This window comes from Lepus europaeus, chromosome 15 (assembly GCF_033115175.1).
Source record: "Lepus europaeus isolate LE1 chromosome 15, mLepTim1.pri, whole genome shotgun sequence".
Classification (NCBI taxonomy): Eukaryota; Metazoa; Chordata; class Mammalia; order Lagomorpha; family Leporidae; genus Lepus; species Lepus europaeus.
In genome coordinates this window covers 92,375,090-92,393,018 of record NC_084841.1, presented here as the reverse complement: position 1 = coordinate 92,393,018, position 17,929 = coordinate 92,375,090, and the positions used below count along the sequence as shown (strand labels likewise).

General features: G+C 41.8%; 1 protein-coding gene across 4 annotated transcripts in view; it reads left to right on the top strand.

Annotated features, from left to right (window-relative positions):
* TENT2 (terminal nucleotidyltransferase 2) overlaps positions 1-17,929 on the top strand; it is an 83,929-nt gene that overhangs the window by 55,863 nt on the left and 10,137 nt on the right. For all 4 annotated transcript variants that reach the window (XM_062212505.1, XM_062212506.1, XM_062212502.1 and 1 more), the window contains 2 exons: positions 2,897-2,940; positions 13,385-13,521. In XM_062212505.1, coding sequence (XP_062068489.1) covers positions 2,897-2,940; positions 13,385-13,521 — 181 coding nt within the window. The remainder of the gene's footprint in view (positions 1-2,896; positions 2,941-13,384; positions 13,522-17,929) is intronic.

The window sequence follows — 17,929 nt, the reverse complement described above, 5'->3', positions numbered from 1 at the left end:
CCGGTGCCCATATGGGGTGCCAGCGCTTCAGGCCAGGGCTTTAACCCGTTGCGCCACAGCCCCGGCCCCACCAAGCAGTGTCTTGACTGCTATGCCAAAGCCCTGCCCCCATCCTTGCATTTTCAAAATTAATGATTAATATTGGTGAAGGTCCCTTTTAATAATTGATTTTCAGAAAGACTAATTTATTTGAAAGGCAGAGTTGATGGTAGTGGTAGAGAGGAGACAGAGATCCACCTTCCATCTACTGGTTAACTTTTTTTTTTCTTTTTAAGATTTTTTTTAAAATTTATTTGAAAGAGTTACACAGAGAGGAGAGGCAGAGAGAGACAGAGAGGCCTTCGATCTGATGGTTCACTCTGCAATTGGCCACAATGGCTGGAGCTGTGCTGATCCGAAGCCATGAGCCTGCAGCTTCCTCCAGGTTTCCCATGCGGGTGCAGGGGCCCAAGGACTTGGGCCATCTTCTGTGCTTTCCCAGGCCATAACAGAAAGCTGAATGGGAAGTGGAGCAGCTGCGTCTAGAACCAGCACCCATATGGGATGCCTGCGCTTCAGGCCAAGGCGTTAACCCGCTGTTCTACAGCCCCGGCTGCTGCTGGTTAACTAAATGACTGGGGCTGGGCCAGGTCAAAGCCAAGGGCCAGGAAGTCCAATGTGATCTCCAATGTGGGTGGAGTCAAAATAGTCGTCATTAAATCTAAATATAATTAGATTCTTTCAGAATTTATATTGGTTTGGAATATGGTAAACAAAAAGTACTCAGCTCCTGGAGCCTGCTATCAAGACAGTGTTAGCTAGTAATTATTGTAGTGTATTTATTGCTTCTCTAGTGATCGGTGTTTATAAATATTCAAGATTGTAAGACACAGGGTTTATGGAATGATACCCCTGCCTCCAAAAGCTTTCAAATTGCTTAGTTTTAAAGACTCTTCTGTCACTTAGTGTTAGTATTTATTTTCCTTTATTGGCGTTCTAGTTAGGATTTTAAAATTGAGATAAAGGGTCTTTTTTCTATGCTGCTACAGTCTTCATTCTTTGATTTTAATTTTAATTCATGGTATAATCAACAGGAAGGAGTTCAGGTTTTTTCAGTGAGTGCTGGGGAGAGAGGGGAGACAGATAGCCCGCTATGCACTGCACTGGCTTATTCACCAAGTGCCGGCAATAGCTGGGCTAGGGCAGGCCAAAACTGTGAGCCTAGAACTCAGTCTAGGTCGCCCAGGTGATGACAGGAACCCAAGTATTTGAGCCATCACTGCTGCCTCCCAGGGTCCATACTGGTTGGAAATGGGATTCTGGAGCCAGAGCTGAGGCTCAACCTCAGATACTTGAGCCATCATATGCTGCTTTCCCAGGATGCATAGCAGAAAACGACCAGAAGTAGAGCAGACAAGGCCTGAACCAGCAACTCTGGTATGGGATGTCAGTGTCCCAAGTGGCAGCTTAACCCGTGGCACCAATATTCTGGTCCCCAAGAATTCACTGTTTTAAATAAACTAGCTTTCTATAAAGTTTTTCTCCAATTTCACTTATTGTAAAAATGATGAGAAAGCTGTAAAAGAAAATGTTACACAAATGGAGAATTAAAGTGTCTGGGGCTTCAAAAGTTCATGGAAAATGGAATTAAGAGGTTATTTTGATGTAAAAATATTGAAATTGTTGTGTAACTTTTTCATAATAGTCACTTTCCATTAACTTTTTGAAGACTTCTCCTTTCTAATCACTTTACTTCCTAAGAGTTATCCTGGTAAGTAATAAGATAATTCTTTCTTCTGATATTTTCAGCTGTATAGTACAGTGTGACAGGATTTTATTTTATCCCAGTTTCTAACTTGGAAATGAAGCACGATACAGAATGGGAATTTAAGTAAAGCATCCTACTGTCTTTTGTGTGGTGGAAATTTATACCCATGTAGTTACAGCTGTGAATCATGTCCAGTTGGTCATAATGATTGGTTATGTGTACATTGATGTGTTCCAGAAGTCATTTTTGCTAAATAATGAATTATTTTTTGCTACTGAGTTTATCTAGTTACCTGATTTTTAAATACAAAGTTTGTTATATAGCACTATGGTCTCCAATATTAGAGAAATCTTAAAAATACTCAAAACATACTATTTTACAGTTATATTTTAAATGTCAGTCACTTTTCCTTTTATAGTGTTCCAGTTATAATGATAATGAAATTACTGTTAATGCTTTTAGGGAGATTGGATTTGTTGAAAAATGAAAGATAAGGCATCAAAAAAATTGGTAGTGACATGAAGATAATGAGTCCTTTATATAGAATTTTATTTATTAATAACAGAGTGGTACAAATCTCCTGATATAGCTATCTGACTTCTGCTAAGGCATTCTTTTATAAGACTGAAGTTGAAGATTTTCTTTTCAGTTTTGTTTGATTTACTGGATGTTTTCCTGGAACTCTCTCATTTTGATATTAGTAGAAATTTAAGATTGAACTATTTGGATAGAACTATCTCATGATACAGTATCATTGAATTGTGCTTGTCATATTATATTTTTTATAGCTACATCCATCTTAACAATGTCTGTTTGGTACCTGTTGAGCAATTCTTGTCTTGCTTATTTTGTGTGTGTTTGATGTCAGACCAAATGACATGTGTCCCTTTAATGATAGTCTGTTCTAAAACAGTGCAAGAAACATTGGTTTCCGCAGGCCTATACATAGTTCATTACCACAGCCTTAAACTATCAACTTAGATATTTTATAAATTTAAAATTTTAATGGGTCATAATTAGTCTCAGGAAATGTATGAAAACTGTTGAATTTTAGCATAAACCCTTATACCTGGGGTGTAGCTGGCAAATTATTGCATTATAAAATGAATCATGTAAATTACAGAAGTTTTGAACTTTTTCTTTTTATAGCCTTACCTGAACCCATCCTTCCATCCCTCCAAAAAATTTACCCAGTAAGTGTTTCTTATAAATTATTATAATATATATTGTAGTCAAGTGTATGTGGAGTTATTTTATGCAGTATTAATGTGAATATAAAAGTAGTAAGGCTAAGTAAATAATAATGTTTTTCATATAGGCTGAGGCATTGGCCACTGGAACATTTAAATGGTTCATAGAATTTCTCAGAAAACTCTGACACTGAATTTGGATATTGGTGCAAAGTTTGGTCAGTAAATGTAAGGGTTAGAATTCTGCACGGTGCAGATTATTACCATTGGGGATTAAATATACTCTGTTGGTGAAGGTCTGTTTGGTTTTTACCAGTTTTCTTTGTACTATTTTAGAATATAGATTCATAGTGTTTCTTTAGTTAGTATCTCAATTTTTTTAGCCCAGTATATTCATATTTTGAGACCCAGAGGAAAAAAAATAAGAGGTTGAACAGTTGGATAATTTTTTTTAAGGCTTGTTTTAATTTGAAAGGCAGAGTTCCAGAGAGGGAGGGGCAGATACAGAGAGATCTTCCATCTGCTGGTTCACTCCCCAAATGGCTGCAACAGCTGGGGCTGAGCCAGGCTGAAGCCAGAGCCAAGAGCTTCTTCTGGGTCTCCCTCAGTGCAGGTTCCCAAGCACATAGGCCATCTTCCTCTGCCTTCTCAAGCGCATTAGCAGGGAGCTGGATTGGAAGTAGAGCACATTTGGGATGCTTGCATTGCAGATGAAGGTTTAACGCATCAGGCCATAATGCTGGCCCTATCTGGATAATATTTGTATCTTTTATTAGTTCTTGCCAAGTCATACGCCAAAGAAAGTAATGTTGTATACCCTTCTTCTATGTATGATATTAAGAATCCTGCTGAAATTATGTGCAAACAGATCATTCAAGAAGAGAAGTGTGGGTGCTAGGAAAAGATTTAGGATGTTGCTCACTTTGAGTTTAGAGAAGCCTCGGGAATATGTACATATTGATAGCGGATATGAATCCTTCTGTTGCTTTTCCAGTTTTCATTTGTTCTTCCTCCAGGATTCTGTTTCCTTGTTTTATACTCCTGCCATCTCTGTTTTCCTCCGTAGTCATCCTTGTTCTGATTTTCTTTGGGTATAATATTTAAGTTCCTTGTTCAGAATGTTTGACAGACTTCTGCAACCACATGGTTTTTACCTGTTTCGTACACTTAAAAGAAGAGCTGTTTTTTAAACTTAGGAAATGGTCATATTATAAATAAAAATATATCCAACTTGAAATCAATGTTTTAAAAAAATTATTTATTTGAAAGTCTGAGTTACAGAGGGAGAGGTTGAGTCAAAGAGCTTCCTCTGCTGGTTCACTCCCCAGATGGCCACAACAAGTGATGCTAGGTCAGACCAGAGGCAGGTGCTTCCTCAGGTGTCCTGTGGAGGTGGCAGGGACTCAAGTAGTTGGGCTGTATTTTGCTGCTTTTCCTGGGCCATTAGGGCACTGAGTGGAGCAGCTTGGACATATACTGGCACCCATATGGGAAGCTGGCATTGCAGGCCGTGGCTTTACCTGCTAACGCCACAGTGCTATCCCCAAATTATCAATTTTTAAAGAATTTACTTATTGTATCACACAGTATAATTAATATGTTTGATATGGAACATCATAAATATAAATTTGTCTCATGATTATGAGGAACTGATGTTCTTGGTTTTGAGCATTAGCTATAATGCACACAGGCAAGATACTGGATAGCAAAGATTCACTAATAGAGTCCTGCTGTAATGGGGCTTTCTCAGTTTCTGGGTCATCTACCAGAAGGCATCATGGCTAGAACCTTTGGAAATCTGCCTGTTTCATTTCCTTCTTTTCAAAACTAACTTCTGGGCCTGGCACTGTGGCATAGCGGGTAAAACCGCTGCCTGCAGTGCTGGCATTCCATATAGTCCCAGCTGATCCAATTCTGATCCAGCTCTCTGCTATGGCCTGAGAAAGCAGTGGAAGATTGCCCAAGTACTTGGGCCCCTGTATCTGCATAGAGAACTGGAGGAGGCTCCTGTTGCTGGTTTTGGATTGGTGCAGCTCCTGCCATTGTGGCCAATTGGGGAGGGAGCCAGCTGATGGAAGATTCTCTCTCTCTCTGGCTCTGCATCTCTCTCTCTCTGCAACTCTGACTTTCTAATAAATAAATAAATCTTTTAAAAAAAAAAGAACTAACTTCTGCTTCTTCTATGAACTATTATAATGACTTTGCAGTATAGTTAGGTATTAGTCTTTAAGTTTTATTTACACATTATGAAAAATGTAAGCATCAGAAAGTACAGAAATAACTTGACCTTTTTAAAAAATAGTTTTTTGAAAGGCAGAAAGAAAAATGGCCATCCATTGATTCAGTCCCCCAAAACAGCTGTCTCTCAACAGCTAGAGCTAGACCAGGTTAGCGCCAGGAGCTGGGGACTCCGTTGGAGTCCCCCTTGTGGGTGACAGGGACCCACATGTTTGGGCCATTTGTGGCCTATCCAGGGGCATTTGCAGGAAAGGTGGGTCAGAAGTGGAGCAGCTGGGACGCAGACTGGCACTCTGATACGGGGTGTGGGCATCAAAGCAGTGGCTTACTCTGCGCCACCCCACCCACCCTCGAGGACCTTGAACTTTTAGCCTTACTCATGAATGGCCCCGCTGCCCTGTATTTATTCTTTAGCTCAAGCTGAAGGGTGAGAGATAATTGTGGTGTGTTTACTATTTCATTTTATTGTCCCAACAACCTATTTTTCTTTAAAAACCAGCTTTCATTATTGAAAGAGCTACATATATTTTTCAGCATACAAGGAATAGTATTAACTTAGAGTTAAAAAGAGTCTATTATTCTGTATTGAAAAATACTTCTGTGAAAATCTCAAAGTCCCATGCTACGTGAGCTCCTTTTAAACTGAGATTCTGGGGACATATCAGTTAAGTATTTTGTGCTTGGGGGAGAGGTATTGCTTACTAATATATTCTAATTGAACAACCTGAGTTTTCACGTGTGTCCATTTTCCTGTTTATCTAGTTTTCCTCCATGACAGAGTCCTGACTTCGTATCTGTTACCTCTGGTCCTTCCTGTCCCCTCCATTTGCTAATCATCCTGTTCCTATACCTGCACCGAGGAGATAAATGGAGTGCTAGCGCAGTCCCCAGGCGTCACCAGGGAAGGCATTCTTGTGGTAGTGTTCATTAACATGTCATTTCATCTAATTTCTGTTACCTGTTAGGTTCTTTCTGTATATCTCATTGTTTCCATACAGATACAGCTTTAAGAGAAGTGGGTTGGGGAGAGTTGGGTTGGGGTGCAGTGGGTAAAGACTGTGATGCTGGCACTGATTCAAGTCCCACCTGTTCCACTTCTGATCCAGCTCCCGGCTTATGCACCTGGCAAAACGGTGGAAGATGGCCATAGTCCTTGGGCCATTGCATTCATGTGGCCATTTGGGAGACCCAGAAGAAGCCCCTGGCTCCTGGCTTCTTGTCTGGCCCAGCCTTGGCCATTGTGAACATTTGGGGAGTGAATCAGCAGATGGAAAATCTCTGGCTCTCTGTACCCACCCCTGCCAGAACTCTGTGTCTCAAATAAGTAAAATATTTAAAAAGATATGATACAATTTGCGCTTTTATAAATAAATTTGAGAATGACTTAAAACTTTAGAGTAAAAAAAAAATTTTGCTGCTTTGCAAAGAACCACACGTTTATTTTAAACTTTGAACTTCTAGTTAAAATAAGATTTTTAAAAAAGATTTATTTATTTGCAAGAGTTCCAGAGAGAAATAAAGAGAATGAGAATCTTTGATCTGTTGATTCATTCCACAAATGGCCACAATGGCTGACACTTGGCCAGGCTGAAGCCAAGGGCCAGGAGTGTCTTCCGGGTCTCTCACGTGGCTGCAGGGGCTCGAGTACTTGGGCTTTTGTTGACTGCTTTCCCAGGCACATTAGCAGGGAGCTCGATTGGAAGTGGAGCAGCCAGGACTTGAACAGGTGGTCTGATATGGGATGTTGGAGTCACAAATGGTTTCTTAACTTACTTCATTGCACTGCCAGCCCTGGCAACTTATTTCTTCTATTAGTTTTTTGTTTTTTTGTATCTTGGTACTCTTGGAAGCTGTTTAACAGAATAGAGATGTAAGAAAATAACCTTTCTTATAGTTAGGAAATAAGGAATTAGCTTTTCTGTGCAGTTATATGTTAAGAGATCTTAAACTTTACATATATACAAGCACATGCTTATAGCAACCTTTTGTTTTAAAATACATAAAGCATGGTAAGGGAATTAATTATCTATAATAGGCTATAAATGAATACCTTTGAGGAAAGAAATTAAAAAACCTAGGTGAAGATTTATTTTTTTAAATGAGTAAAAGCTTGTTTTAAAATGTACTTGAATTTTGAAAGCTATAGGGAAATTTGTTTTAAAATAATATGTTAAAAGTTTCAGGAAGTAACCATTTTATATAAATGCTCAGTTAATAGTGCAGTGTATGAGTGTGTATTTAATAATTATGATACATGGTGTATCCTAAATAATAAATAGATAATACTGCTATGCTTTACATGCATCATGTCATCTAACCTTTGTTATAACCCTTTGAATACTGTTATTTTCCTTACAACTGATTTAGCTACACCTTTGGAAAATTTGGTAACCAGATAAAGTTCATATTACAGGTTTTAAATCTAGTCTGTGTCCAAAGCTCATGCTGTTAAAAGACTTCATTATCGTATCTTGACTTTGTATTACATAGTTATACTGATTTCAGAGCTTGAAGAATCTCAGTAAAATAAAATCCAATTTTGGAAATTTAATGATCAATTTTTTTTGAAGATTTGTTTTGTTTATTTGAAAGAGTTACAGAGAGAGAGAGACACACACACACAGAGGGAGATCTTCCATCCGCTGGTTCACTCTCAAAGTGTCTGCCATGGCCAGAGCTGAGCCGATCTGAAGCCAGGAGCCAGCAGCTTCCTCTGGGTCTCCCAGATGGTTGCAGGGGCTCATGTACTTTGGGCCATCTTCTGCTTTCCCAGGTGCATTAGCAGGGAGCTGGATCGGAAGTGGAGCAGGTGGGACTTGAACTGGCACCCATATGGGATGCCATTGCTGCAGGCTGGGGTTTTAGCCCACTGTGCCACAGCGCCAGCCCCTAATGATCTAGTCTTTAACATACACCACCAGGTTGGTGGCTATCCACATGCAACAAAGATAGCTTGGCAGGAACTTTAACATACCACTTTGTTCTTCCCCTGTTCAGGCAGAACTCTTGTGCAACTTAAATTTCCCTCTGTTTGCCTGGAGATGGAAAGTAGCCAGTCATCTTTCATTTAAGCACATTTTTTGTTTTTTTAAAGTAATTTATTTATTTGAAAGAGTTACAGAGAGAGCGGGAGGGACAGAGAGAGATATCTTCCAGCCACTGGTTCACTACGCAAATGGCTGGAGCTGGGCCAGTCCGAAGCTGGCAGCCAGGAGCCAGGAGCTTCTTTAGGACCTCCATGTGGGTTGCATGGGCCCAAACACTTGGGCCATAATTGGCTGCTTTCCCAGGCATGTTAGCAGGAAATTGGATTGGAAGTGGAGCAGCTGAGGCTCGAACCAGTGCACATATGGGATGGGCAACTTTTCCCACTGTGCCACAATACTGGCCCCTAAGCACATCGCTATGAAAACAATTATCAAGAACAAGTTTAACCAGCCTAACTTATTCCATTAAAATGTATAATTGTCCAAAATTCAAACTTTGAAAGTAAAGTTAGATAGTATGGTACAGCCTCAGGAAAATGATGAAATCTGTTGAAAGATGTTTTTGCCATTTTTAGACAATAACAGATTTTTAGATTGTTTTTCAAAGAATTACATTTAAATTTTTCTTAACTTGTCATTGATTGAAATGAAATGGAAAATTACATATCTTCATCACAAATGTCAGCATTTAAATATCACCTGGGAAAGTTTTCATAAATTAGGTCATTACATATTTTGTTATTAGAAACTCAAAATAAGACTTTAACATGAATATAATAAAGAAGACTTCCATTTGTTTAAAAATATCCAAGAGCAATAATTATCGGTAATCCAAATAACCTCTTCCTGAAAGAGGTGAATGTTATTAGTTAAATCGCCTGTCCGTGGACTGAGTGTGATTTTAAGTTGTCCCTGCTTTGGACTCCGATTGCTCTTTAGGTGCTAATGTAGTGGCTTCAGTTCTGCACCCCCTCATCCCATCCAAAGTAGCGTGCATTTTTCTTAAACATGCAACTGCAGTGGAGAGCCCCCTTGTAAGGAAATTATTTGTTGGGGCTGGCATTGCGGTGCACTGGGTTAAGAAGGAAATTATTTGTTGGGGCTGGCATTGCAGTGCACTGGGTTAAGGAATTATTTGTTGAAATTTTTTTTCAATATTTATTATATGAAAGACAGTTACAGAGAGGCAGAGACAGTTCTTTCATCCGCTGGTTCACTCCCCAGATGACTGCAATGGCTGGAGCTAGGCTGATCTGAAGCCAGGAGCTTCTTCAGGGTCTCCCATGCAGGTGCAGGTGTCCAAGGACTTGGGCCATCTTCTGCTGCTTTCCTAGGCCACAGCAGAGAGCTGGATTGGAAGTGGAGCAGCCGGGACTCAAACCAGCACCCATGGGATGCTGGCGCTGCAGGCAGTGACTTAAGCCACTACGCCACAGTGCCAGCTCCTGAAATCTTCCTTAAGGCAGGAATCTTTATTTCTTTGTTTTCGAATCAGTAGATCTTTTACTGCATTATTGAAATACCAAAAGACATAGTCTGGGTTCTTCTTTCTGTAGCCAAACAACTTTTAGATCTTGCTTATCAGCCTACTGAACTGTTCCTTTTTAGATACCATCCAAAATTTTTTAATTGTTGTTGCCTTCTGAATTTGAAACAAAATTCGTTGTTATTTCCTTCATGGAGTAATTCATCTTTCTGGGCTTGAGCTCCTGAACAAACAACACTTGGCCTTACCTGAACCCTTTGCATGTACTTTTCACCCAAGAAATTTCAGATTTCAACAAGCTACCCATTCTGCTGAATGAGCACATTGATGGGGAAGTGAGCACACACAGACCTCATCTTGTGACGGAAGCCTTGTGTAGCGCCCACGACTGCAGACAGCGTGAACAGTTGCCAGTTCCTTTCTGTTTCCCGCCCTTTGTCATCCCGGAGCCTCTTTCTTTCCAAGGAGGCTGAGTTCTACCCTGACATGAGTGAAGTCCTTACGCAGAGTTCCTCTGGGTCCCTCTCCAGTAACTGTCTGCCCCTTCAGATGGACATCGACACTCTCTGGAATGCTGACCGTCCGATTGTTGAGTATGGTCTTCATTCTCACAGTAGATTCAGCAGGAAGAGGCGTCTGTGTACTGTGAATAATAACCAAAAACTGGTTATTTTTGGTGGATACATGAAATTCCTGTTGTAGCTGCTTTCAGGATGCCCTAAGTTGTGTTCTTTTTAGATTCGGATTTCTTCTTCAGTTTTCTCTCAGTAATTATGACATAGTTCTTGTTTAAGACTATGAAAACAGAACTGTGGAACTAAGGGAAGACTGGCCAAATTATTGTCCCAAGGTCACTGAACATTTTCTATTTTTTATTTTTTTATTTTTTTATTTTTGACAGGCAGAGTGAACAGTGAGAGAGAGGGACAGAGAGAAAGGTCTTCCTTTGCCGTTGGTTCACCCTCCAATGGCCGCCGCGGTAGGCGCACTGCGGCCGGTGCACCGCGCTGATCTGATGGCAGGAGCCAGGTACTTATCCTGGTCTCCCATGGGGTGCAGGGCCCAAGCACTTGGGCCATCCTCCACTGCACTCCCGGGCCACAGCAGAGAGCTGGCCTGGAAGAGGGGCAACCGGGACTAGAACCCGGTGTGCTGGCGCCGCTAGGCGGAGGATTAGCCTAGTGAGCCGCGGCGCCAGCCTGAACATTTTCATAGAGTAGATCTCATAACGCTTCAGTTTCAATCTCAAAATTGCAGATTTTTTTCTCTAAAGATTCAATGAGTTTTAAACTTCAGATAAGAAAATGACTTTTTTATTTTAACATCAACTTATAGATGGAATGCTTTTTTTTTTTTTTTTTTTTTTTGACAGGCAGAGTGGACAGAGAGAGAGAGACAGAGAGAAAGGTCTTCCTTTTGCCATTGGTTCACCTTCTAGTGGCCACCACGGCCAGCATGCTGCGGCTGGCGCACTGCGCTGATCTGAAGGCAGGAGCCAGGTGCTTCTCCTGGTCTCCCATGGGGTATAGGGCCCAAGCACTTGGGCCATCCTCCACTGCACTCCTGGGCCACAGCAGAGAGCTGACTTGGAAGAGGGGCAACTGGGACAGAATCCGGTGCCCCAACCGGGACTAGAACCCAGTGTGCCGGCGCCGCAAGGTGGAGGATTAGCCTAGTGAGCCACGGCACCGGCCAATGGAATGCTTTTTGTGCAGGCTGCTAACCGTGAAGTAAACTTCCAGAGCAGAAACTATTCGGCAGTGATGACTTTTCTGATTTTAATTGTCACATAATTATTCTTACCACTTTTCTTTTTTTTTTGTTTTAAGATTTATTTATTTTTTTTCTTTTATTTATTTATTTATTTTTTTGACAGGCAGAGTGGATAGTGAGAGAGACAGAGAGAAAGGTCTTCCTTTTTGCCGTTGGTTCACCCTCCAATGGCCGCTGCGGATGGTGCACTGCGCTTATCCGAAGCCAGGAGCAAGGTGCTTCTCCTGGTCTCCCATGCAGGTGCAGGGCCCAAGGACTTAGGCCATCCTCCACTGCCTTCCCGGGCCATAGCAGAGAGCTGGCCTGGAAGAGGGGCAACCGGGATAGAATCCGGCGCCCCAACCGGGACTAGAACCCGGTGTATCAGCGCCGCAAGGCGAAGGATTAGCCTGTTAAGCCACGGCGCCGGCCTTACCACTTTTCTTAGCATTTGATTTACATTATACTTTTCACCTGATCCTAGGAAATAATTCAAATTTGAATTTTGAATAATGTTTAATATAGTCTAAGTTCAGTTCCATACATGACAAGAGACTAAGGGATTAGTCTAGGTGTTCTTCCACCTGCCTTTACTCTTTGAAAGGGGGCTCCTCTTCTTTTCCCACCATGTCAGTCAGACTGGACAGTTAAGGTTTCTGCCTGACTCCTAGGATATAATACCACAGCTGTTAGAAATGGGAAAGGGCCCGTGTTTAGGAGTGCCAGCTTTGTGGATTATGATTATGGTTGGGACAGAAATTTTCTTCTGAGAGGAAAGTAATCACTTCTTGGAAGTTAACTTCATTAGTAGTATGACATGGCACAAGGGAGGGAACACTTTTACTTTTTGCTCTTGGGTTTTTACTGATTTTTTTCAGGATTAGCATTAAATGATGCAAGATACTTCTCTGTGCTACCGGCTAGTTCAATAGGAAGCCTGCATTCTTTAAGTTGGACTTACTTAGTGGGTGTTTGTTGAAATGGTATCTATATACCCAGTGTTGATTTGTTAAATTGTTGGAAAGTTTAGCTTTAGTTATCATTCTTCTGCCTTAAGCAACTGATTTTATTTTTAAAAATCTATTTTTACTTTGATGGCAGTGCAGAAATACAGAAAAACATTCTTGATGGTACTGTGTAGTTTCCTTAGATGATTAAGTTGTGGGTTTTTAGTATTTGAGAATCTATGGTTTAGTTAGTATTTTTCAGAAACAGAACTTGCTGCTAATAGAGAGGTCAGATATGAAAATGTATGGCATACTACAGGCAGAGAAGTACTTGTTAGTATTATTTCTAGCAAGAACTTATTTGAGCTTACATTGCAAGTAAATAGTATCTTGTGGCAAAATTTTGCTGAGTGTTGCTTATTGGTATGTTTGGTGTCTTTGCTTTCCCTGACTCTTCTTGTCAGGTTTGTTTTTTTTTTTTTTTTTTTTGAGAATCTATCTTCTGTTCCCTCTGAGATACTAAATAAATAAATAAATAAATAAAATGGTAACAATCTTAAAATCTTTGTACTGTTCATATATTAAAGTACTGTACATACATTGAGCTTCTTTGAGAAGAGTTTAAGTGGCAGTGAGACAAAGCTCTTATCTTTGTGCCTGGTAGAACCTTCATACATGAAGTCCTACTGCTCCTTGTAGAGATAATTAGGGAGAAGTGTTTTTTGAAGAAATCTATATGTTAATTGGATCTTGGTATCTGCATAAGTTTTTATTAATGTGTTAGAAAATCTATTGCTACCATGGGGATATATTCGGTTAGCTGAAATACTGAAGTCAAGTTTAGAATATCTTGGCTTTTCAGGTACATTCTGATGTACTTCAAGTGCTGGTGAAAGTTTTAATGGAAGAAAACCTTCAAATTTCCAAATTGCCAGTATGAAGAACTTTCTCTTCTTCAGAGAGCCTAGATCAGGAATTACCAAGTGTTCTAGTGTGCGTTTTAATGGCTTTACACCCTTACCCTTTCTTTTTGACAGGAATCCTTTAGTCCTGCTATCCAGCTGCACCTTGTACATCAAGCTCCATGTAATGTTCCTCCTTACCTCTCAAAAAATGAATCAACTCTTGGAGACCTCTTGCTGGGATTTCTTAAATATTATGCTACAGAATTCGAGTAAGTAAAACTGTAAATTATGTCTATTCCTTTATATATAAGTGAATGCCACAAATGTGGCCAGAAGCTATAGCAATTGCAAAGCTGCACACTTGTCCAGAAATGAGCAGTTTATAAAGCTTTGTATCTAAGAGGTAATTATTGGAAACTAAACAGATTCCATATTCATAGCTAATTAAAAAATTACAGTTATTGTAGTTCAGTAAGCCCAGTTTTAGTTTATTTCAGGAGCAACCTCATTTTATGTGTGGCTACCTCGTTACACAGTGGAGCCTGTGTTGGTCCTTTGTGGGTGCTCTGTGGTTTGGAGCATCTATTTTCTAGGAACTAACAAGTGTAGGGTGAGAACCATGCCCAAGACAAACTTGGAAACCGCGCCCCTCCCCCTCCCCCTTTTAAGATTTATTTATTTGAAAGGGAGAGTTACAGAGAGGCAGAGGCAGAGAGAGAGGTCTTCCATTCACTGTTTCACTCCCCAAATGGTCGCAATGGCTAGAGCTGAGCCCATCTGAAGCCTGGAGCCAGGAGCCTCCTCTGGGTTTCACATGCAAATGCAGGGGTCCAAGCACTTGGGCCATCTTCCACTGCTTTCCCAAGCCATAGCAGAAAGCTAGATTGGAAGTGAAGCAGCCAGGACTTGAACCGGCACCCATGTGGGATGCCAGCACTGCAGGTGGCGGCCCCCTGGAAGAATCCCTTTAATGCTTGGTATCTGAATAAATAGTTGTGTTGTTATGATGCACAAGTCCAGGAGTATATTCTTTCCCTGTTTTCTTTGAAGGCAGTGTATAAACATGAAGCATAGTGTCTAATCAGGCTGGCCAGGATGGAAAGTTCTTTCGGAGAGTTCTGAATTCAGCATACAGTGGGGTTAAGGGTTGTTTGCAGCTCTTCTGATCAGTTTGGAAAACTTTGAAGGTAGAGGGGAAGAGATGGAGCTTGCACTGAGATACAACTCTAGACCACAGCTGGTGTGGATAGTACTTCAGACACTTAGGACTGCAGGAGTCACTTAGGAGTCTTCACTGCAGTGCTGGCATTGTCTTTCCTGCTGTGGTGCAGGGAGCTTTAGTCCTGTTTCAGGTGTTGTGGTTTTTTTTTTTTTTTTTTTTTAAGATTTATTCATTTATTTTGAGAGGCAGAGTTATGAGAGAGAGAGAGAGGGAGGTCTTCCATTCTCTGGTTCACTCCCCAAATAGCTGTAATGGCTGGAGCTAGGCTGATCTGAAGCCAGGAGGCAGGAGTTTCCTCCAGGTCTCCCACATGGTTACAGGGGCGCATGCCCTTGGGCCATCTTGTGCTGCTTTCCCAGGCCATTAGCAGGGAACTGGATCAGAAGTGGAGCAGCTCAGACTGCAGCTGGTGCCCATGTAGGATGCCAGCACCGTAGGCGGAAGCTTAACCTACTATGTCAGAATGCGAACTCTCAGGTGTTGTATGCAGTAGCAATGTTTAGTGTTTACCCAGTGTCCTATAGTGTATTAAGTGACTCCTGTGTATTTAATCCAACTTGCTCTCCTAGTTCACTCACATCTTCCAAGCTGAAAAGGTTTAAATGAAGCCAGACTGCTGCAAGTGCACCTGGGAATAATGAACTAACAAAATATGGGAAGAGGCTCACATGGCACAGGGATTCAAATAGTGCCATCAGTGTCATTATTTTTATTTTAGCAAAGCCAGATTTCAAATTCTAAACATCTGTGTAGACTCATAGAAGCTGCAGCTTCTAGGAACCTTAAAAGATAGCTATTTTTAATCCTCTTTATTCCCTTAATCCTTAATCACATGTCACCATCAGGGTCCTTAATCACATGTCACCACTACTGATCTTACCTGTTCAACTAAAAATACGTGTCTACATACCCAGAAACATAGATTCCTTTAAAAAGGGAATATGCAGGCCCAGATTTTCTATCTCCTTGTGTGTTTGGGCCTTTCATTTCCTTTACTTTCTAAATATTCATTGTGTGCCTACTGTATGCCAAGCTATTTTTTGTGCACTGGGTGTAGCAGCAAACAAAACCAGCCCTCCTGGAGCTTACATTATAATGTGAAGAGGTAGACAGTAAGCAATAAACAATGTGCAGTGCACTAGGTGGCAGGAGCAGAGGAACATAAAGCAAAAACCACCAAGGACAGTCTGCTGTGGCTAGCTGTGCAGTTTCAGTCCCCACAGTGCAGCGTGTTACCTGTCCCCCCTCAAGAGATGACCTATGAACAATGACCTGATGAGGAGGGTGATGTGAGGTGGCTGGCTGTATGGGAGCTGAGCTTTCCAAACAGAAGGAAAAGCAAATGCCAAGGCTGTGAGGGGGCCAGTGCCTGACATACTCAAGGAAGAGCAAAGAAGCTAGTGAAAGAAGAAAGTAGAAGGAAATGGGGCAGATGTTGCGATGTAGGAGGCTAAGTTTCCGCCTGCAGTGCCAGCATCCCATATGGGTGCTGGTTCAAGTCCTGGCTGCTCTATTTCCAATCCATCTCTCTGTTAATGTGCCTGGGAAAGCAGTGGAAGATGGCCCAAGTGATTGGGTCCCTGCCCTCAAGTGGGAGACTGGAAAGAAGCTCTGGACTCCTGGCTTTGGCCTGGCCCAGCCCTGGCCATTGTGGCTATTTGGAGGAGTGAACCAGTGGATGGAAGGTCTCTCCCTCTCTTCCTCTCTCTATATAACTCTGCCTTTCACCACCAACAAAAAAACCCAATAAGGCTAAGAAAGTGGAAGGACATGACATCAAAGAGTAAGGAAGTCTACTCATGCAGGGTCTTGTAGTTAATTTTCATGATTTTGACTTTTTTTTAAGATTTAATTATTTGGGGGCTGGTATTGTTGCATAGTGGGTAAAGCCACTTCCTGTGATACTGGCATGACCGTGGGTACAGTGCTTTGAGTCCTAGCTGTCCTACTTCCCATCCAGCTCCATGTTAATGAGCCTGGGAAGACAGTGGATAATGACCAAGTCTTTAGGCTTTTACCACCCAGGTGGGGGACCTGGCGGAAGCTCTTGGCTCCTGGCTTCAGAACAGCCCAGCTGTGACCATTGTGGCCATTTGCAGAATAAACCAGCAAATGGAAGATATTTCTATCTCCCCCTTTCTCTCTGTAACTCTGTTTCAAATAAATCTTTTATAAAAAATAAATCGGACATGGGAGCCAACCTGTGGCAAAAAGAAAAAAAAAGAGTTATGTATTTGAAAGAGTTACAGAGATAGAGAGGGAGAGACAGAGAAAGATATTTTCCATCCACTGGTTCACTCCTCAAATGACAGCAGCAGCCAGGTCTGGGCCATGCTGAAGCCAGGAGCCAGAGCTTCTTCCAGGTCTTCCATGTCAGGTGGCAGGGGCTCAAGCACTTGGGCCATATTCTGCTTCTTTTCCTAGGCCATTAGTAGGGAGCTGAATCGGAAGTAGATTAGCTGGGACAGGATCTGGCACCTCTGTGGGATGCCTTTGTTGCAGCTGGTAGCTTAACCTTCTGTGCTACAGTGTGTGACTTCCTTTTTAAACAATGTTTTTGTTTATTTGCATCTTATTGGAAAAGATGGAGAGATGGAACAGGAGAAAGATTCTTCAACTGCTGATTCATCCCCCAGTGCCTGTAATAGCCAGAAGTGGGCCAGGCCCAAGCGAGGGTCCCCAGGAATCAGTCTGCATCTCCTCTGTGACAGGAATGCGAGTAATGGAGCCACGGGGTGCAGCAGCAGGATGCAGCAGCAGGAGCAGTACTTGCAGCAGGCACTCCAGCAGGGATGAGGTTGTCCCAGGTAGCCTCTTGTCTGCTTGATAAGAACAGTTTCTGTGAAAAATGGGGATAAAAAGCATCAATGGTGTGGACTCAGGGAAGTCCAGGAGGAGAAACCGACAGAGATCTTGTAGTTCATGTGTTTGTGAAGGAGAGCAGAAGAAACAGGGCGGGTTGGGGATGTCGAGTGTTTGTTTTTATGGGAGAAGTAACCTATCTCAATGAGAGTAGAGAAGGGCATTGTGAACTGTTGGGACCAGCATCCTTGTTTGGGTCAAGAAGAATTGGAATCCAGAGCATGAGTAGAGTAGAAGCACGGATGATTTATTAATAACGAGGAAGAGCAGACACTGGGCACAGGTGATGTAGAGGGAGTAGTGTGATGGAAGGTAGTGGGGATCTTTGCAAGATTGCTGTAGTTACTTAGTGAAATAAACCATGAGCACTTGCTGAGAACGACTGAGGGAGGAAATTTGAGAAGTAAGGAGAAGGCAAGAAGTATCCGTACTGGAGTAAAAGGGTGAATTAGCTATGGAACTCGAGTGTAACTGGTGGGCTGGTGTATTCAAGGTCCTTCTGAGTTAAGTGGCCATGAATTTAAAGTGTGATCATTCTGCCTGATTGCATCTGCACGTGTGTTCAGCTGCGGGAAAGAACTGGCGTGGATTTA